We start from the raw sequence: 22,174 nt of genomic DNA, 5'->3' as shown, positions 1-22,174 counted from the left end.
AAGAGATAGATATGTCACTGCAGAGAGCCTGCCTTGACAAAGAGCTCCTCAGGGATACGACAGTGGGACAGATATTGTGAAGCACTCTCACTTAGCCATGCAGCTTCGCTGCAGAAGGGACAGGCTCAAGTCTGAACTCAAACACAGCTGGCATTAAAACCCCGAAGTCTGACTGTGCAAACAACTTCAGCTTCTAAATGCAAACACACATATTCTTGTTAGTATTTCAGAAATTCAGAGGTGCTGGACAAAATTGTATGTAGAAGTGTATATTAAGACCTCAACACAAACAAATGCAACTGGTAAGGATTAAACAAGAAGGATTGTTCTCAGACACGATTTGATTGGCGGTCTTTAATGTATTGTTTTGTCAAGACTATTACATAGAAATGCAAAGTTTCTTCTTGTTTCCTTAAATTTTCCTCAGCAGTGGTTAACATGTTACAGCTAATCAGGCTTTACACTGGCACCAGGATTTAACCTGAAGTTGCAAAGTTAGTTAAAAACAGGCATTGAAAAGCAGAGTGCATGCTACTTCTGGTTGACCACTGGTGTTGGATGACCACTGCTGTTACATGATCATGCATATCTACATACATAAATGACAGAAAAAGTGTTCAAGGAGAACAAACAAATGCCTTCTGGTTAAAGGGAACAAAAGTTACTGGACCTCATAATGGCAGTGAAAAATTTCTGGAAAACACTTTAGTGTTTTATCTATGTCATGTTTCACTAAACTTTGCTTAGGCTTTAGAAACAGCCAAAAACCATGGAGAAACCATAGTGGTCTTCAGGATATGAGATGTCCCAGATATGCACAGACAGTCAGTGGCTTATCCAGCAGTAGATCACTGGGACAGCAGCTTTATCGTTTCCCTATCCCCTCTCTGTTTCACTCACCTCTCAACAAGATACTTCCTGCTACTTGCCCCTTTGCACTCCTGCTCCTCTCAAATTGTAACATCATTCATCTTCTCTGGAGACACTTCTCCCTCACTTAAATTTCTGGCAGCCAGTTTAACTGACTGTTGTTGAAATGACTTAAAGGAGACTACAGGATCATAAGCCAGAAAAGTATCTTATCCTACATATAACATTTTAAGTTAAGTCTTGAAAATAAACAGAATCCTTCCATGAGAGGTATTCCATTTGGATCAGCTCCAGTTCAAATCTTTTTATTGAAGTAATAAAAGGACAAATCAAATATGCAGTGCCTCTGCAATTGTCCTGCAAATTACAGACTTGAAAATGAAATTGATTTCCATTCTGGAACATTCTTCCATTTCTTGGAAGCCCACTAGCTTCATCAGAATCCAGTTAAAAATGAATGTCTACTATTTGTCCCCAAATCAACCCTTTACCGCTTTACTTAAGATACACCCTCAACATATCAAGATAATGCAATATTCCTACAAAATTAGATGTTCTTAAGTTAACTGCAGAGATACAGAGTAGGTTAGCAATTCAAGGAGGGCAAAGCAGTGGCATGTAGGAAAAGTCCAAGAGTGCTCACACAAAGTACAGCACCTGATCCACCTTTTGAAACTGTGACAAATGTCTTTTTTATCACCATACACTCTTCCTCAGAAAGGGCAATGGCATCAACAGAGCTGATTTTGTTACACAGAAAATGTGCATAATTAGGCCTCCAATGAACCATTCACAGACCTGCCAATGTTGCCTCCAGTTGTGTTTTAAAAATACAAGTGCCCCCCCTTCTGGCCAATAAAGACTCCCAAAAGTGAATTTGTAAGATAGTTCCGTCTAATTTTAAAATGCAGTTTAGCTTATAAAAGTTAATTAGACCTGTTTTAGGATGTAAACTCTCAGTCAAACCACAGAACTTCCATTAAATTTCAAAATATTTCTACACTTATTTAAAAAAAATTGAAGGTTTTCCTCTGCTTATGCAATGCCATATTCTGAGCTAAATATGTCTATCCATCAATTTCTCAAGATAATAAGAAAGTTGCAACAACTCTGAATATTATTTTGTGTCACAGGACCAGGCTTCACATAAGTGCCCAGACCTACAAGGGCTTATTTTGTGAGGAGTGGTGCCAGCTCAGGCCACTGAAAGTGATACAGTGTCATCTGTGCCATGCTCTGCCATGGCAGGGGAATTGTTGTTAGACCCAGACTAGGCTGCTTTAAGTGGTCAGTCACCTGTCAGGTTAGTCCTTCATCTAGGTGATCAGTTCAAAGATAGCAGAGATGTAATGAGGCCAGTGCCTCAATTTGCAGCTTGAAAGGAAGACTACTTAATGGAGAGTAATTGCTGGAATACAAACATTTTAACAATAGCTTTTTAAGTGACCTTTCAAAATAAATCTCATGAACAAGCCAGATACTCATTTATATGCCATCTGAATAACAGTATTCAGCAATAGGACAAGCAGCCAAAGAATGACAAGCAAGCACACTGCTTTTGTATGAGTCGGGTCCTTTCGAGTCGCAAGGACACATAATTGAGGAACGTAAAGTCTGAGGTTTCTCCTCTTTTTCTGGTTAGAAATTTTTTAGTTCCTATATACTTTTCCTGATGCTGAAATGATAAATTACAATATATAAAGTTGGAGTTTTTTTGTCTCCTAAGTAACTACTCCTAACTGTGCAAGCAATGTCACAGTTTAATGCTGCCTCAATGAAAATTCATGGCAGAAATAACCTAAGCAACACTGAAATACACTGCTTACTGTGCTATTCAAGTATTTTGCATCAATAGCTTTCTGCCTTTTAAAAGGAATACTAGCAAACGGGAGAAAAGTAACTTTTTTTTTTTAAGAAAAAGCTTACTTTTGTGCTACAAAATTTGATACCAATGAACAAGTTACATCTGGGCTTTGTCTGTCCTCAACATCAACACATTGATAAGTAGACGAACTAAATTGCTTAAATGGCAAATCTTAGGTTTAAATCAATGTGATGGCTACTTTTGTTAATTCATCATATCTGCAGAGCCAGACATTTGTCTGATACATGCTCTTTAGCACACCTGTATTGTTAATATTAGCATGTCCAGTGAATGTCTCCTTTTAATTGCTACAACTCTTCTATATGAAAAATTAAGTAACAAAAAGTATGATAAATACCTGATTAATCATCTGTTGCAGCTTTTTTCCAGATTCTGAAAGAGAAAGAAAAGTATTAGTTTGTACATATTTTAATGAGTCTGACAGTGGATATGCTAGTATCACTATACACACCACAGAACAAGAAACAGTGAATTAATAAAAACATAATTAAACCTTATAATTAAGAAACAGAATTTAACATGTAGAAATTACTTTAAACTTCATACTGGAAATCTCCTTAAAATAAAAGAAACACAAGCCTCTTAACAAAGATATGATAAAAAGACATTTGAGATAGGGTTGCCCATCTTACTAACCTAGAACTCCTAAGAAAATACAAAATGTAAAGGGGAGGCAACAAATTTCAGATATGTGCTATGAAGCATCTTTATGTTCTGAGACATACTAAGTGCCAGAGAAACTGGTAGCATCCAGGTGAAGATTTGACCATTGGAGTAGAAAAGCAACTTCTGCCACTACCTTAAAATAAAATTACATGCCTGTGTCAAGACTGAGGTTCAGCACCAGCTGGTTCAAGTAAGAAATTCTATCCTGATAATACCCACAAAGCGGCAAGTTGAATTATGATCTTGTTTCCTTATTCTGGCCTTCTCTGCAGCGTCCTTCAGTGTGCTCCTGGACATACATAATCAGAGCCTAGACAACACTCTACTTTTCTACAGCTGTTTGGGACACTAGCAGCAAGGACACCTCAAAACTGTTCTTTCCTTTTCATCCAAAAGGGACAGTAATTTTGCCTCATTTACTGTTCCCATGTATTAGTTGTCAAAAGGGCAGCTGGTATCAATTACCCTCCCTTTGCTATTGGAGACCATCCATATGTATTGGGGAAAGTCAGGAATTTCACACTTGGCTATCCAGCTAGGCTACGTGCACCCAGAGGGCTTTTAAAAATAATAATGATAGGAGACACGACTTACAACCTGTCAGTATCACTACTAACTGTCAGGGCAGACTGCCTAGCATGGGTGGCTGTCACCTTCAGTACTGGAAATGATACTCCATTTCAATAGAACTTTTCCCTACTGATATGTGTGGCTCAAACAGAATTTTTAAAATGAGGTGTAAATATTTGAAGTGTTAGAATACCATATAAAGATTCTAATTAAAGGAAAACAATCTTCCCTACTTGTCTCTGAGACTACTCCTCTTTTCAATGAAAGCATTATAGATAATTCAGATAAAGATAATTACTTTAGGCTATATTATAAGATTGTCTCATATGATAATTACTTCCTGCATGCTTATGTTGTGTTTTTATTTGCTAAATATAAAAATTATTCTTTTTTTTAGTTAAAAAACCTCTATATAACTATCATTTAGGGGATATTTCTTAAAATGTATTCCCTTGTTTACTGAGTTAATCTTTTGGAGAAATAAGGCTTATTCTTGTAACTAATATTTTAACCAAATAGATTGTTGGTAATAGAAGATTAAAGGAGTACATGTTTTTAACATTCTGTAATGATATACAAGTTGCTAGGAAAGCAGAGCGTTTGAAATCTCTGGTTAGATCAACACTATTTTGCTCAAAGGTTTGTGGACTTTGAATACTGATGCTTTCCTGTTTCCCAGTACATTTGTTTTTAGGCTATTTTGATTCACTTTAAAGGAATTTTAATAACTTTTTGTTGACAGCATGGACAGCTGGTCTTGAGAATTAGTGAAAATTCACTTGCTGACTGAGGAAGGAAGTGACATCAATGAGTTTCTAAAGTCAGCCCTGAGGGAAAAGTGTGCTCCACCAGAGTAGCCTTTCATGCCATTGCATTTCCAGTGATGCCTTGAGATGCAAATTGCATTATCAATCAAACTTGTGGTTCCTACCTCAGACAAATATAAAAAAAGAACAGAAAGACTGCAAAAGACCTTTACAGCCATTCCTGACATTGCTAAGGAAAAGGTGAAGAGGAATTTATGGTAGTTCTTTCCTTCTTCTCTCTTCTTGCTTTCAGTGATTTAAATGTACAGTATCATGGAAAAGTTGCAGAAGTATGGCAGCAATGGTGACCTGGGTTAAACAGGACAGAAATTGACTAGTCTGTTAAGGATAGAAGAGAGATCAAATTCAAGGTCACCAGCAAATTGAACACCATGTCCTCCATTTATTTGCTAGATGATCCTTGTCCTCATCACAGAATAACTATGTGAATTTGGCATAGTCAGCACTTGTGCTCAGAAGGGACCACAGTCTGTAATAACAGACATGCTGCAAATTAGGGTGGAAATATATTGGCACCATTATACAGGGAAGCCTGCAAAGTCCTGGTGTGTACTGTACTATTGTTTTAGGAGAAACATCAGAAAAAGCAGTGAAAAAACCATGAACAATACTACAATGCTGAAAGGGGAATCAGTTTCCAGCTGCCAGTGACTAACAGTAGGGCAGGAGAAGGCCATTTAAACTAGGCAGAATTTTGTTTGTACCATGTTTTGTTTGTTTTTAAATCTCCAGAATTCTCTTACAATGACTAGTTACTAACCTGTGTTTTATTTATGGCATTCTCAATTTCAAAAAGGATATTGATATTTCTGTGTAGGTGTCTTGTGATCACTTGTGGTGACCCTCAACATTCACTAGAGGGATTCAAGAAATGCTGCTGGAGAAAGTACTCCAAATTCAAAATACATGAGACAATGTGACACTGGTAAAATCAGAACAGTCAGAACATGTCAGCCACTCCTTTGGGCAACAGGTGTGTCAGTCTCATGAAATGCAGGTAATACTTCTTACTTTCAAGAAATTTCATTTTTGGTAGATGGACATACACTAAATTTAAAATTTATGACAGTTTTTCCTGAGCCACTGCAGTGAGACAACACCTTACGCAAGAACATCAAACTAACCAGGAAATTTACTGCCATCTGAAAACTTACACAGAAGCTGCCCAGTAGGTAGCCGGTGTAGTCCAAGAGCATACCTTCCACAACTCAGACTGCTTGTGAATGGCTCACTCTTCTATATTTCTTCTGAAACTTCGTTTTTCTACCTGTCCTCTGGCAAACTTCCTAAATGGGCTCAATACTGTCACCTGACGAGCCTTAAAAACATAAGCAAATCAAAAGGCCTTAATCATAGACAACTACATTTACCTGATACTTTGTGAGTCAAAAGTTTTATTTACCAGTACAAACTACAATTCTTATGTGCTGAGACTGCTTTTGTGCCGTGCTAACTGAGGCTGAATTGCTGCAACCAGATTCCAATGATGCTTTCTTTTGCATCAGGATTGGAGAAACACACCTCTCCCAGTTAATTTTTACTGATATTCTTTTGTCTCTCTGGTTGCAAAAAGTGTAAAGAATGGTTGACTGGCTGACATAAATGACCTTTCTGGGTTGACCTCAAGCTGTATCACTTTAGAAAAAAAATTACAACAAACATAGTTTAAAATATTTCTCTGTATTTTGATACACTAATTAGTACAATAATTCTTATTTCCAGGGCAGTATTTTTTTGTTGTTGTTGTTGCTTGTTCTTATTATAAGATTATCTTGCTGAGAGGAATAATGTATTTTTTTCTAATGTAACTGACAACTACAAGACATGAGAGTATGCCATAATTGCTGCTGTCATGAGGAATGGCAACACTGATTCCTCAGCCTTACACTCACGGCCTACACAGAGAACAACACATAATTATGCACACCATGCCCTGCTTACCTCCATACAGAGGAATGTGATATTTGTGCAGGTTTACAGATTAATCTGCTGTAATTCCCTTTAACATGAAACTACTTCCAGTTCAAATATAATTAAGATCACCAGGTACAAAAGACTCAGATTGGAAATATGAGTACACTCCAACAGAACAAATAATAGGTTGATGCTATTTCTTATTTGGATGCATTAAGGATTTTGACAGTATGTTTGTTCCCTAAATATGCAGATAAAAAAAGGTTTCATTTCAAAAGGCAAAACACTACTACTGTATTTAATTAGAGAGCAAAATCCCTTAAATATACAGATCTGCCAATTTATGTGACATGACTGCTACAAGACCCAGCAACAAAGGATTTTATTGTTTTTTCCTTCCAAAAAATCAAATTCCAATTTATACTTCAAGCAACCATCATAAATGTCAATAAAATAAAAGCTTTGGATAAAAAGTTTGCTTCCTTAAGTCTTCAGATAATTCCAGTACTATTTGTAGCATTGCAGCAAGGCAGGGTATGAACAGAAATTCTGGGTCTGTCTCTATGCTCTCGGGTATCTGAGGGTTTCAAAGCAGACTGAGAAAAGTGTGGAGATCTCAGGGGGCAAAAGGGACCCTCTGCCTTGCTCTGAAACAGCCACATGCACAGACATGAAAAAAGACTTCACTTAAATTCAAGTGGGAATGGTATTACTAAGAAATCGGTTGTGAAGAGGGAATTCTATGTTCTAATACCAAATTAGTTTTGTTTGCCCAGTTTGTTACAGCAACAGTAACAGCTTTGCATTTTACTTTACATTTATAGATTTAAATAAACATATATGATACCTATTCAGTTATGATACACCCCACTTTCATTATTGGTGTCCTAATCTACCAGAGCAGGTTCTGAAAAATAAAAGGAAACCAAAGCACTCATTTGTGATAAAATTCTGCAGCAATTTCCCATGGCACCAGAGCCTGAGGAAGAAACACACAGATTTGTTTTCCAGACTTGTAACATTCAAGGTGTGACACAAACAGATTATCTTCTGTGTAAGCCTGTAACTTGGCGCACAAAGATTAAAATATTTAGGACAGAACCATACATTTCCTATAAATTATCAGTAGAATCTCTGAGGTCTGTAAGCAACAGAGTTCCTGCAGATCTGCACAGCATCTTCTCCTCTAACAAGGAATTCAATAAACTGAATGTGCTCATTTACAGCATTGCCTTCTAAACCTAGTTTAGCTTATTTTTTGTACCTCTGTGATAATTATAAAACTGAAAATGATTACAGTGGCCTAAAATATATTAATCACATCTTCATGGTATTGCATAATCCTTCTCAGTTGTCCCAATGCCAACTCATAAGTTGCCCTGGCAGTAGAAAACATTAAAAGAAACCCAAGTTGATACTGATTGAAGCAAATGAAGGAAAGTTGGCCATCTCAAAACACTGAAACTCTCACAGCATTCCAAGGTCTCCCTGGCTAATTTTTTGTGATTACTTTTGATATGAAAACAGACCTTTAATTGTCAGTCTCTAATAAGGATGCAGAACTGTTCCCTGGGAGGTTCAAAGGACCTTGGGAAACCAAACATTTATGAAAGCTCGAGTAGCCAAATGCCTTGTGCTGATTAACATAGACCATTCAGTTTCCACCTAACAAAGTCATAACAAGAAGGAATCCCAAAGGAAGAAAAAATTGGACTGACAAAACCCATCAGTTTTAATAGGACTGAGGGCCCTCATTCATTAATTCTGTGGAGCATAAATGGAGGTGGGGGTGTAACTCAAATCCATTCCTGGACCAAATCCTGCACTGACTAACATTGTGTAACTGTACTCAGGGCAAGGAGATTGTGAGAAATAAAAAGAGAGGGTTCGTTGTGGGAGGTGTGGAAGGAAGGGGTTTTGGTTGATTTGAACAGCTGAATTAAAAGGTTCTGTGTTAATTGCTTTTTGGAAAAGCTGAACTGGCCCTTTAAGGGGGGATTTCTCCACATGCAGGTCAGACAGGCGAATTTGGCAGGCAGTCTGTGAGGCAGCAGCCTCAGCAAGGGGGGCTGTTGTCAGGGTCTGCGGACAGTGGTAGGGCCTGACAGGGCGACTGGATGGGCCAATCAGCATTGATGGCGTAGCAAGAAATTGCCCAAAGAAGGCAGTGAAGAAGTGAAGTGACGGAGTAACCTTGAATAAGTGTGCACGATACCATACATGGACTATGGAGGGATGGACTCCTGGAGGGCAGGGAAGGGGGCGTGGCATGAAGGAAATAAATGGGGGTGACTCCCCCTCCCCCGTGTGCTCCCCGGCGACTTCGCTGTGGCGAGGCACCCTGTGCGTGCAGTTTGGCCAATAAACCCTATTTTGCTTTGCTCCTTCAACTCGTCTCTCTAAAAATTCTTCGAGCCAAGATTTTTCTCACAGAGATGTTATAATGTAAATTAATTACAATTTTGAAGTTTTACCTGCTCTCTGCCTCAGCAGCAATGATAAATATTTTCAAATGAGACAGAATGCCCACTAATAGAATTAGTAAGCAGGCTTGCTTGCCAGTTTTCTTCTAGAAGACTGTGCTTTCTATATCTGGCAAAAGGGAAAGCAAAAATTTGTCATATTTTTCCTTTAAGGATGAAAGAGTTGAGATAATGGAAACATGCCAGACAGCATATTTGGTTGTAACATCAACAAAATATTGATATGGTTTGGATGGTTTCCAGCTGAACATTGTGTATATTTTCAATGTCTATTTGGCATTCAACCAGTATCTAACAACAAGAGTAGTTTGTTTCAGTTTTGTTTTACAGCTCACTATGCAACTGCTTTGAAAAGATTTTTTCTTTTATCCAACTGTTTCACTACTTTTCTCAGATTCCTGAACTCTTAAGGAACTGAATGGAGCAAATCCTGTGTTCCTACTCATCTGCAATAGGCAAGCAAACATCAGTTAATTAGGTCTTAGTACATGCATTTTCTCAAATTCTATCACAATGTCATCCAAATCCAAATCCAATGGTAGCAACTGTCTCAGCTCCCACACTCCAAGAGCTACTGTTTTTTCATCTGAAATCACATGGACCATCAGATTCCAGTTTTATTTTGCTAGTTATATATGGTGCTTTATATTATGATCATGTAGAGGTGGAAGGTTAGGTCACATAATTTGTTAAAATGCCTTTTTTACTATGCTCCAGTGTCAAGCTCAATTGCTTATGCAGTTGTATTCCTCAAAATAGGTTTCTGGGCTTTGACACAAAGGAAGTTGTTTCCAACCATCAGCTGGTCCATTGCCACTTCCTATATCAAGGTTCTTACTATATAATTCTGTGAGAGATCATGGAATAGCTTGGGTGGGAAGGGACCTTAAAGGTCATCGAGTTCCAACCTCCCTGCTGTGGGCAGGGACAGCTTCCACTTGATGAGGTTGCTCAGAGCTCCATCCAACCTCGCCTCAGATGGTTGACTGTGATTTTTTTCTGCTGAAGTAAAACTGTCTGGGGTTTACTCTAAGAACATTCTAGTAAGAACTGTCATGATAGAAAAGACCATGAAGAGCAAATAGAACTTGAATCTAACATACTCAGATCCCACAGAGAAATAAAGCTGTGGACGTACAGCTCTCTTTTTAATATACCCTGCTATAGTCTTAGGCAGCTGAACATTTGCATTGCACTCACAGTGGACTGAAACATTGCAGAAGTTTGGCTTTGGTTTTGGTTCCTGCTTGGTTTCTGTCCATATTAAGAGCATATGGTTGCCTCCACCCAGATAAGGAATGAGAGCCACATGGAGTCATGATCATCAAACCTACCATAACCTAAAGGAGGTCAGCTGTTGATTTTTCACTTGTAGTGAAGATAAATTGATATCCAGCTCTGGAGCACACCATCCTGATATAATCTTAATTAGAATACCCCGGCAGTAACATATGAAGATGAAGACACCTGTACCAATGGGAAGCAGCATACAAGCTCCTACAGGGTTATGCCTACAGAATTTTATCTTGACTCACCTGCTAGGACAACTGCACCACAAATAGCTGAGCTACAAAGCTTCTCTTCTGTGAATCAGAAGCAGTGGTGTGTGCAACTTAAGCATGTAGCAAGCCCAAATAGGGGTGGAAAAATCCTGCTTCTTGGCACTAATTACAAAGTAGAGTCCCAGAGCAAAGTCACCATGGGAAGCCTTAGTCTACAGTTTCTGTATTTCAGAAGTAAAAAGGAGATGAATTGTCTGTACAACATAAGGCCAGGAAGTGACCAGGGGTGATGAGAGCAAATATTCTTTTAATTTACTACTCATTCTGAGTTATGCCTATATAAATAAACTGTACTTCTTTAAATCTGCCCTGTTTCTTTGTTTAAGGTCTCAATGTGCCACTCTAAGGCATGCTTTTAACAGAGTGGCCTCAACTTCTCTGAAATTATTCTGGTTAGAATATTCCGCAATGAGAATGTGACACATACAGAGAACACTAATCATATTTACCAGAAAGATTATGTGCATGAGAATCTAGAATGAATCCACTAGTAAAGAAGAGAGGGAAAAAGGTGAAATAGGAGGCCTTGTAATAGAACCTTAACACTTGGAAAACTCAGAAAATTCTCTAAACCATGTAATTTTATAGTGGAAGAAAACTAGAAGAAGAAAGGCAAAGAGGAACAAAGCTAGAACATAACCTTTCCTAGTGCATGGCTCTGAATTAAAATTGGTCAGATACAAACTAAAAACCTACAGCAATCAGTTGCTGCAGGGAGTACAAATTTATCTACATTTTTCATAACTAGAGTATGACCTTTTACGACCAAATCTTTTGGTTGACTTCAGCTGTAATTATTGGAAGTCATTTGTAAAAGGTCATCCATGACTGAGAATATAACATGAATCCCAGATGCACAAGGATTCAGGTTTGTACTACTCAAAAGACATTGGGGAAAGAGGAGGGTGGGAAGCTCATCCACTGCTACAGATTCAGTTTGCAAATGAATTTGGATAGTTTGATGAGAGTATTAAATCTAAGTAGTCAATTTCCAATACATGAACATGAATTATGAGAGAATACATAGGTTTTACACCTGCCATTCATGACTGTTATTTAAGTGTTACCAAAGGAGTTTATATTATCAAATAAGGCTACTTATTTTGTTATTGTAACCTGAGTCAATTTTTGGTGTCTAGAGCACTGTAGAACACAATCTTCCCACTGATTCTCCATTTTAAGAAAAGATTATGGATGATCAGCTTTCATTGCTATAAAGAAGTAGGTTTTTTAGGTAGTTTATAGCCCTAATTAACATATATAGCTGACAACTTTAGTTTGTTTTGGGGGTTTTTGTTGTTTTTTGCTTTTTTTTTCACTAAAAGGATATTTTAAGGCCCTCCTTACAAGAAGAGCCAATAATGATGCACAAGCAGTCCTCAAACATGAGAGTCCAATGGCATATGAAAACATGTCATGTTTTTAGTCATGTTCTCTGAACATCATAGAATTCAAACTGTATTGTCCAAGGTAGCTTACTGGGGCGAGAGTATATGAGAGTATATTTAAGATTATGAAAAAAAAATACTCTTTTATGCTTGATATCTTCAAAACCAAACCTGTATCTCAAGCTTGCAATTTCACTATCACTGCCTTTGGCCAGCTGAGTAGCAACTGGCTGTATATTGCACATACTGTGGCTAATTGAAGCCACCTTCTTGCCTGCAGGTGAAATGCCCTGATGCTCAAAGCCTCACAAACAGCACCATACTCTTCTTTGGCAGGAGACTTTTGCTTGTTTTAGAAATGCCCATTGTGTCTCCCTCTGTGTGCCATCCTTGATATGCCAACTTGGATATGTGCTCAAAAGTGGAAAGTGGAAGGTTGAAGAAGCAAGTTCAGCTGGAGAAATCATTATGAGAACTGAACTCACATATGTCATGAAAACACACCTAAATGATTCCTTTTAATTAAACAGACTCAAAACAACAGCAGTAAGGTGGTACCCAGTATCCAGAAACTGCAAAGGACCCCAACGCCTAAAGAATAAGTATTGCACTGTATCAATTTGATCACTTGAGCAGAGTAGATGCTATCAGGTAGAGAGCATCTTTTACATGCACACAATTGTCAAATGGGCTTTAAAACCACACCTGCAGGTTTTGCACACACCAGCATTTTCTGCCCATAAAATATACTGCTGATGCTTGCAAAAGGACCATATGTACATACCAAAAGCTGCTACTTAGGTACAATTTGCATGCATAAATGTGCAAGTGCAGCTTTATGGAGATCTATGAGAAGAATGTGACCACAGAGCAGACAACCACTATTTACTCAGCAGCTTCTGACAACAAACTAAGTAATCTTCCCATAGGATGTGCCATGCCTGGCACAGCAAGGACAGGAGAAATTTACAGTTGAAATTGCAGTCATGTTTATGACTGGCAGACTGATTTAAGAGACAAGCCTAGCCAGTCCTGGTTTGCAAACCACTGGTGTGTACTAATACTGGTAGCGCTGATGATAAAAGGAATCCTGAGAGAGTCCTTAGCACCAAGTGATTCAACATGTATTTTTATGACTGAAAAAGCACCACCTTGTCTATTCCTTCCTAGTGAACTGCATTCTTTTTCAGACATTAAAAAATAATTCTGCAAGCCTGACATGAGTCAGCTTGAGAATTACTGACCAAGTGAGATTCAGAAAGTACTAAGTGACATAGTCACATAATATGGTGCCTATATTCACATGTAAATTACTGATTTCTAATGAATTGAGTCCTCAGGATGAGACATTACTCTTTTCTTCTGACAGAAGAACACAGTCAATATTGTATCTGATTATGAATAAAACTTATTATTGGCCTCTTGCTAACTTCAGGGACAAGGTCTTCATGTACTTCCACAGATTAAGGGGAAAAGGCATATTTCTATTTAGCTCATTATTAGTATTTAGTTCTAATGGACACAATTCTTTATATGAAATCTGATTAAAGAATGTGAAAAGAAACACAAATGAAATGTGGAAAAACTCTCTTCAGATTAGAAATTATTTTGGACTAAAGCCACACCAATTGCCATTGATTAAGTATTTACTGAAGGGTAAAAAGCCAATTTGACAGGACTAAATGTCTTGCTTTCTGAGGGATCTAAAAAAGAAAATCTGATAATTGAATACCCACCCCCTACATAACTTTCGGGCATCACTAAAATATTGACCTATTGCTATAATTAAAGTTATTTGTATATTTTTGATTGCTTACAATTTAGAGGCTAGGTCCAAATGTTGCAAGCACATAAGATGAAAATCTTCAGAAAAAATAATTTTACATCGTGATGTTGCTGGCAGGAGGTGAAAGGAGTGCCCAGCAATTTTAAATGGATGATTAATGGGCTGTATAGAAGAGCAGAGATGCAAACAGCTCAGAGCTTCAGATTGCTTCTGCTCATACAAGTATACCACTAATGTTCTTCCTTTCAACAATAATTTTTTTCCCTTGGATCACAGATAACTAGTTCCAGGATTCATTAAAAAACAGAAGCTTCACTGGTTGTTACTGTATAGTACCAAACTGAGGTTAAACACAGTAACAAACCTACTGTAGTAATGGCAGCTAGGCTATCAATCACCGGAAAAGCAACACACACACACACAAAAGTCATAAAGAAATCCCTCTATTTTTAATTCTTCTTTCAGAAAAGAGACTAGATCCATTCTATTAATGCAACATAGACTACTATTTCTTTGCTGGAAAACATACATGCAACCACCTACTCATATTAAACACATAAATAATCTTAGCTAAAAATACCACTTTATACAAGCTACAGACAAACAACATTTCTTACAGTTTGGTTTCATGATTGGCTTAAGCTTCTCAATGCCCAGTTCTTGCTGCAGTTGCAGTGATGTGCTCTTCTTTCTCTCATGTGCTAGCCACTAGAGCACCTGCACTGCAGGGTCATGACACATCGCAGTCCTGATTCAGCTAAAAATTCTCATCTCGCTTATTAGGTTGATTTTCAACCATATGAGCTCAGTTCAGCCACATAAGCTGTGCAGATGTAGACACATAGCTGGAAACAACAGTGGCGTCAATGAGAAGTCCCCTTCTAGGGAAGCTCACATGTAGATCAGCATAAACCTCCTGTAAATCCACATGTTCAGAGCCCTCATCTGCCCAGCTGCTACACATCCATCAGCATCAGAATACTAAGGTTTTTCACAAATGACTGAATAGTTCAGATGAGCAACAATAACAAGTTTGTTGACAGTCTGCTATTTTCTTTCAGACCTTGCATTATACGGAACTAATTTTTTTTTTAATACTCAGATACATTGCCTATTGGGTTTTCTAAGAGAAATTCAATAATATTTCTCTCATAAGATTTCTTAAGGAAACTTAATAGGCACAGAACTAGAGTGAACATCTTTGCACAGATTTAGAAAACAAAATGTTTAGAAGATGGGAAACAGGGCACAGAAATATGAGAGAGAATATTCAATTTTCACTTTGGAAGAAATCACCACTGGAGTCTTGCTGCCTCGTGTCTAGGACAACCATGCTCTTCAATGTGTTCTTGAAACCTCCAGAGAAAGGGATCAAAGAGGGAGGAGACAATGTTTGCTGATGATATTAAGGTATTCGGGGTAGAAATAATGGAGGTTAAAGAACTTTCTATCTGAGTAGGTTGGTAATAAAATTACATATGAAGTGCAATTTATACAAAATTATACTAGAAAACTTCTAGGGCTAAACTTTTAATTTATACTCAAAAGTAGTGGACTCTGAACTGAGTTCTGAGCACACTGCTACACAGGAATGAGATCTTGGAGTAGTAAAACTACTGTATAAACATCATCTCCATACTCATATGTTAGAGAAAGCAAACTGAAGACCAGAGGAAAACCAAAAGGCAACTATTGTATTTCTGCATATTCACACACTTGCATCTTAAATATTACATATAATTCTGATCCTTCCACTCACGTGCAGAACTGTAGAAGACTAGAAGAGGGTGGAGAGAAAGTATAGTCTGGCTTACAAGGAGCAACAGCAAACCTGGCAAAGCAATGATCCAGAGGAGATATGATAGAGATCTGTAAAATCATGAGTGACATAGAAGGGGTGAATCAGAACCGACTGTCTGCTGCCTCTTGTAACACAAGGCTGGGGGCATCAGATGAAGCAGGCAGATGGCAGGTTGAAAACAAACATGAGGAAGCAGCTCTCCACGCTACTGAGAAAGGAAACTCAGGAACTCTTCGCCAGGGGATGTCACAGCTGCTAAAACTTTACATGGATTCAGGGGACAACCGAACAAGCTGAGACATGGGAAATCCTTTGGGGGTTGATAAGCAAAGGAAAACCACCACTGGCACAGGAAGTTTCTGAAATGCAAAAGGCTGGAGTTTGGGAAAGTAATGTGAGGAGGTTTCACTTTGCTGATATGATATTAAGCAAGACGGAGCCCTGGGCTCAAGCAGTATTGCTGCTGTGTGCACGTGCAACAACACAACATGGCTTAAAAAAAGAAGGCACCAGTTTAAAATACTTCAGAGTCTGAACATCCTCAATAACTACATGCACCACCTGCACATGCTGTTGCATGTTCCTGTTAATCTGATACACATGCCATCAAGCACAGGAGACTGACCAGTGCTTAAATTTCTAAGGAAAAAGAAGAACAGACTTACTGAATATTAAAAGTACTAGACTCTGTGTGCAACAAAAAGTAAACAAACAGAACGATCTCAGTGACTTCCAAAGTTACCCTGAAAGTGTACGGCAAACTAGAGATTGACCCGCAGTATCCAAAGCCAGATGCTAACCAGATCATTCTTCTATGCCACAGGTTTGAAACACCAATGTTCAGAAGGCATTACATTAATTTTTTACCACCTGTCAATTTTCTAGTTTCTTGGTTCTGCTTCCTTGGAACTATACAAAAATCACTAGAGAAAAACAAATGAGCCTTTTGGAGAAGTGAGCTGTGTTGGATCTTAGTTCATAAGGCAGATATTAATTTAAAGAATACAAATAGCCCAAAAGCCATTAAAATGAACTCTTAAGCACTATTTCTAATTATATTCCATTGATTAAATACAATTATACTTTAATTACCGTCATCCTCTGATGGTTTTTCTCCTTTTAGAAGAGTAAATCAATCTCTTCTTCCAGAGATTCGTTTTCATGACAAATAATGCTTATCACTTACTTTAAAAGTAAAACAAAAATCTCCAAAAGACACAAAATGTCTTCATTGTGTCAGGCAAACTTGGCTGTTGACCTGCATGGAAAACCTCCCAGTCAATGCCTGTACTTCTTTTCATTGCTGATTCTTGAGTTCTAACAAGATGCTCACTTTTAGCAGTCTAAGACATTACAACTCCAGCTGCTGAGTTGTGTTAACAGGTTGTGTGGGTGCTCCTGATCTATTTCCATGTGAAATCAGGTTACCTACAATCCCAACTGAAGAGCAGCTCAGTAGTTTGTTTAACACCCGTACAACAGAAAAGAGATTCTGAAAATTAACACTTACTGCCCCCTACCTGCTTCACTTAAAATGTCTAAGCAGCAAAACTAGAGAAAACTTCACTTTCCAAGTTTTTTAAATACTCGGTTTTACCACTCAGATTAAAACTGATTTCTAATCTATTTTTCACTACAAGAGTAAGAAGTGTCATTTCTCTCTATGTTGCAAGCTATATGAGATTTCCATTGCAAAGTGTGCAGATAAGTATTTCTTGCATAACTTCATACTGTTTTTATGAAACAGAATTTTGAATTTCCCTTAACAACATTCAGTGGGACTATGAATTCAGATGTATACCTTATCTTTCCAGGAAATGTGGGGGGAGGAGTACCGCAGTGAAGTTCAACTTGACAGACAGAAGAAAAAGAATTCCAGCTTGTAAATCTTTGTCCTGCAATGCAATCCATGTAATGAAACACTCATACAGTCCATCTGAGTACCTGGCACATACTACAGAGCGGCGAACCATGATGCCTACACAGATAAGACTGCATTATCAAGGACAAAGTTCCTATAAGCCATAGCAGACAGCCAGCACCATGAATGGGGACCCAGAAAAGGTCTGTCTCAATAGTCTTGACCTTCTATCCAGCTTAAGTGATAATCCACAGTTATCAACTCTGACTTGCACTTTAAATACTCAGTTCTGACCAAAAGGATTACTTGAAATTCCTTAGCTATAGAGAGTTGACAGGATTTCTGTTCTCTTGGATTGTGTTAGAGGATACACTACCCTCTGGACTTTAAAACTGTTTTACCTACAGAGGAGAAAATACTTCCATGTCCATGTGTGGAGGGACAGAAGCTGTGCAGAGGGCACTCAGAGAGCCAGACCTGACCTCAAGTCCATGAATGCAAAGGCAATGCTGTAACTGTGGGTATGCAGGTCCATTAATCATGAGCAGTGGTTCCAAACAGAAAGGACACATGAAATCCTGGCAAGCTGTTACAATTCTATTATTCCACCTGCAAGTCTTCCAAAATGCACCAGTGTAGCATTCCAGCCACGTGAGGCAGGAGATATAGGGAAATATAAAAGCCCACTGAATATGCAGCTGCTTGAACCTGTTCTCAAAACTGTTTAAATTTCCAAGCTTCAATATGCTTCCAACAAAGACTTAACCCAAGGCAATTTTGTTTAGAAATAAAAGAAACCATTTGCTTCCAGTATATTTTGTCTTTGTTACTGCTTCTGCTTCACCACATCTATGTCACCAGTCTGGTAGTTACCATCCCTTCCCATTGCCAGACTCATTCAGGTTCACACCTGGAATATCCTCTTCAATTTCACCCCCTCACAATAGCTGATTAATTTGATAACTAACCTGTCAGACTGCCTAGATAGCTAAATAACCCCCAAGTAACACTCCACTGAGGCCTTCTATGGGGAGCTTTGGACAGAAGGTGAGGATACTGCTGACAAACACATACCATGACTGCATGCCATGCTTGTTGAAAGCATGTGTAAACTAATACTTGGCATTCTGCAAACCTCAGCACTAAGCTGGCTGGTATATGTGGTCCCCGAGTGCCTTCACTCTCTTTCTGATTGGCAGTAACAGCCAGAAAAAAAATACAGCAAACCCCACCCGCTTGGGACACCCTTGGGCCACCAGCTCTCCAGCCCACTGTCATTGCTTATCTATCAGAGGGGTATGGAGAAAAGAGGTCCCATGGCAAATTATCACATCCAGTAGGTAGTAGGTCAAATACATTATTTTACCAGTAGGTAAAATACATTATTTCCCAGCACAAAGATAGCTTTACAGGTGTACCAGGAGCTGCCAATATGCCAGTGTGTGACCAGGCTGCCAGTGAACCTTAAGCATCCCATCAGAAATCACTGGGAGAGTGTCCAGCAATACAAACCTCCGGAGCACAATGAAGCTAGATGGTATACAATTAAGTGTCAAGCATTTTAAACCCATCTATAAAAGAGCACTCCACGTATCCCAGAGTGCTTCATGACTGGTACGTGTAAAGGAGGGCTGTGGCTTTGTTTGTTTTTAATAACAGAAGTTTTTACATTTATAAATTTATAGCAGAGATTTTGATACTCAAGAGCTGTATCTGTGTTTGTGATTACACACCCCTGCTGCTAAATGTGATAATTTGTTCCACTTCAGGTTTTATTAATTAAATTAATACCAATTGAGTGGCCATTTGGTGTAATTTTAACCTGAGAGTTTTTTGCACTAAATACTGTACACTGTAGCTTTTCCTTAGCCTTTCCCCTTTATCCTGTCTCAGAGGAAATGTTTTACTGCAGATCACTGCCCCTGACACTCTTCTGCTTGCAGATATTTATGGCTATACCTGCATATTCTTAAATCAATAATAAAATAAACAAACAAAAAATCAACAAATATTTTCGAATATATTTTAAAGAAAAAAAAGCCTTTACAGAAGAAAACCCAAACCAACCCAAACATGGCTAATTTTATGTGACTAAGTGCCCTCTAGTGACAAAGTCCAATTCCAAATAACTTTCACAGCCACTTCCAAGCCTTACACAAGTTGGTATCTCAAACACTGTGGGGTTTTTTTTGTTTGATTGGGGCTTTCTGTTTGGCTTGGAGTTTTTGTTTAAAGAAAAGGAAGCAAAACATCCAACCAAACTCTGAATGTAACAACCACAATAAACACCAATCACTGTCTTAGCCTAAAATCAGTCTTATTTGTTGAAACATGACAAGGCTTTTCTGAACAGGTAGCATCAAAGTCAATGTTAATAATCTTATAACTCAAGAGCAATCCATAGTCAGCTTTGTGGCGGTTTGTTTAAATTACACAACATCCACTGAAGTGTTACACTGCAGTTACCTCGAAGAGCGGTCTGCCACCGAGTGGTGATGCTGCAAGGTAGAATAGAGAATTAACTCGAGGCAAGTCCTTGCCTCTTGTTACAAATCCCTCAGTCCACATTGAAGCACACCTCAAATCAGTCATTCTTTCCCCAGAACAGTCCATCCACATGCTGGAGCAAACAGGCCCACATGTAGCTTTACCTGCTCAGTTATCTCCTCCAAAGATGTAAGTAAAACATATTTACTTAGGAAAGCTTGGCTTATAAATTAGCTCTTAGAGAAAAAAAAAAACAACCAAACACTTCCAAAAGACAAAAATCCTATTTTTTTTGTTCCTCAAATATTTTAAATTTTTGAAATTAGAGAAATCATAGAAAAGATACCAATGTTACTTTGTACTGCTATTAAGGTGAAAGCTGAAGATTTGCAAACTATTTTTTAATACAGCAGAAATATTATTATTATTAGAATGCACAATATATATTTCTATACTATAAAATATGCTATAATATATATTTTATATATTTATATTTTTATATATCTATATCAACATATATATATACAGAGCAGATCCATGATCAGATATTTTGATGCCACTTGAAAATTACTCATTGCCCTTCTGTAAATAGGAGTTCTCCTGTTTTTTCAAGTGCTGTCTTTGACTTTTTAATGTGGAGAATCTCACACTGACAATTACACATCAGTTTGTAAAACAGCTCTCAATCATTTTTTAAAAGACTAACAATGAGTAATTTAAGTAATACTGTTGTCTGCTGTGCATTTTTTACAAAATGAAAACACTTCAATGGAAACACGTTTTTTTTTCTCTTCACACTTAATGAGCATGAATTATATTTTCCAGTTTTCCTAATGAAGTTATAACCTTACCATATTAATTTTCTTTGCTGTACGCACTGTCTTTGCACTAAGATAATCAAGGATGCTAGCTAGAAAAGCAGTTTGCCAGTGCATTCTCAAGTTACTGTAAAACTGGAGTTTTAGTCAGAAGTACTCCTATATTCCTCTGGAACATCAAATTGAAGGCTTGAAATACAGCTTTTCAGTAAACAATTTCTTAGAGAAGATAAAAATTGGCTCATAAAAAAAAAAAAGAATGTGGCAAAAGAAACAAAATTTTCTAATGCAGACAGCATAAAATGTGCTGAAGGAAATTCAGGTTTTCTAAGGAAATTTTACGTCCTTGAAAACAACAAACGCTAACAGTAAGATGCTCTGAATTGCAATTTGACCTTTGAAATTACTGTCAAAAATAGTGTACAGCTTTATTGTTACTACCTGTTCTCAAGTTTTAGCACAGTAGTTATATTTCCGTCTCTTTGTTTATATTCAACATTGGCTAATATTGGTTAAAATTGACATAGAATATCAAGGACTGTAAATGCAGACTATCTACCCAGCAAATGGAATAAACCTCCCTTAAGTATTTTCTCAGTCATGACAGAAAAATCCAATGCCTTCTTAAGGTTAATAAACGTAGACAAGAAACATGCTACTTTTACACTTTCATGAGACATAAAGCTCTGCAATTCAGTGTCTGTGGAAATTTCTTCTGAACGTATTAAAATGATCTTAGGGCTCTGCAGAAATCCTGCTCATAAACCAAAAAAGCTAGGATAGTTAAAATTAATTCATCATAAATAAAACATGCATTTCAGTATATATTAAGGGACAGGTCTCCGAAACTCCACCACCACACACACGTTCACAAAGCAGCAAGAACACACACAATTCATTAAACCCACTCAAGTGTGTTGGTTCTTCCTGGCATTATTCATAATTGAAACATTTCAATTCTAGTTAACGAAAAAAACCCTCTAATTTAAAATTAAAACAAGAAAATTAGTTCTGTGTTTCTAAATTACAATCCCATAGTGCCTTCAACTAGCCACGTGAAGCCTCAGGGGATTAAGGGCTTTTTAGTGGTTTTTTATAAAGAGGCAGTGTAGCCCACTCAAACAGAAATCTTTGCAGATAGGTATCTCTTAAATATTTTTTCCAGTATGCCATACAAAGCCAGAAAGGAAAACAATAAAAAGGGTCAAACTGTATTTTAATTATATACCTTGAAAATGTTATTCCTTAAATAGAAT

At 37.7% G+C, this 22,174-nt stretch overlaps 1 protein-coding gene across 3 annotated transcripts in view; it reads right to left on the bottom strand.

The window, feature by feature from the left end:
• The window catches only part of CHST9 (carbohydrate sulfotransferase 9), an 88,810-nt gene that overhangs the window by 14,270 nt on the left and 52,366 nt on the right, over positions 1 to 22,174 (bottom strand). The window contains exons 1-2 of one of the 3 annotated variants that reach the window (XM_071554628.1): positions 6,017 to 6,085; positions 3,093 to 3,127 (exon numbers count right to left, since the gene is read on the bottom strand). In XM_071554628.1, coding sequence (XP_071410729.1) covers positions 3,093 to 3,104 — 12 coding nt within the window. In that variant the 5' untranslated portion in view covers positions 3,105 to 3,127; positions 6,017 to 6,085. Of the gene's footprint in view, positions 1 to 3,092; positions 3,128 to 5,972; positions 6,086 to 22,174 lie in introns of those variants that run through there. The other 2 variants (XM_071554627.1, XM_071554626.1) reach the window with 2 other exon arrangements.

This window comes from Pithys albifrons, chromosome 4, assembly GCF_047495875.1.
Source record: "Pithys albifrons albifrons isolate INPA30051 chromosome 4, PitAlb_v1, whole genome shotgun sequence".
Classification (NCBI taxonomy): Eukaryota; Metazoa; Chordata; class Aves; order Passeriformes; family Thamnophilidae; genus Pithys; species Pithys albifrons.
Note: the sequence above shows the minus strand (reverse complement) of the source record. Positions and strands in the feature narration are given on the sequence as shown.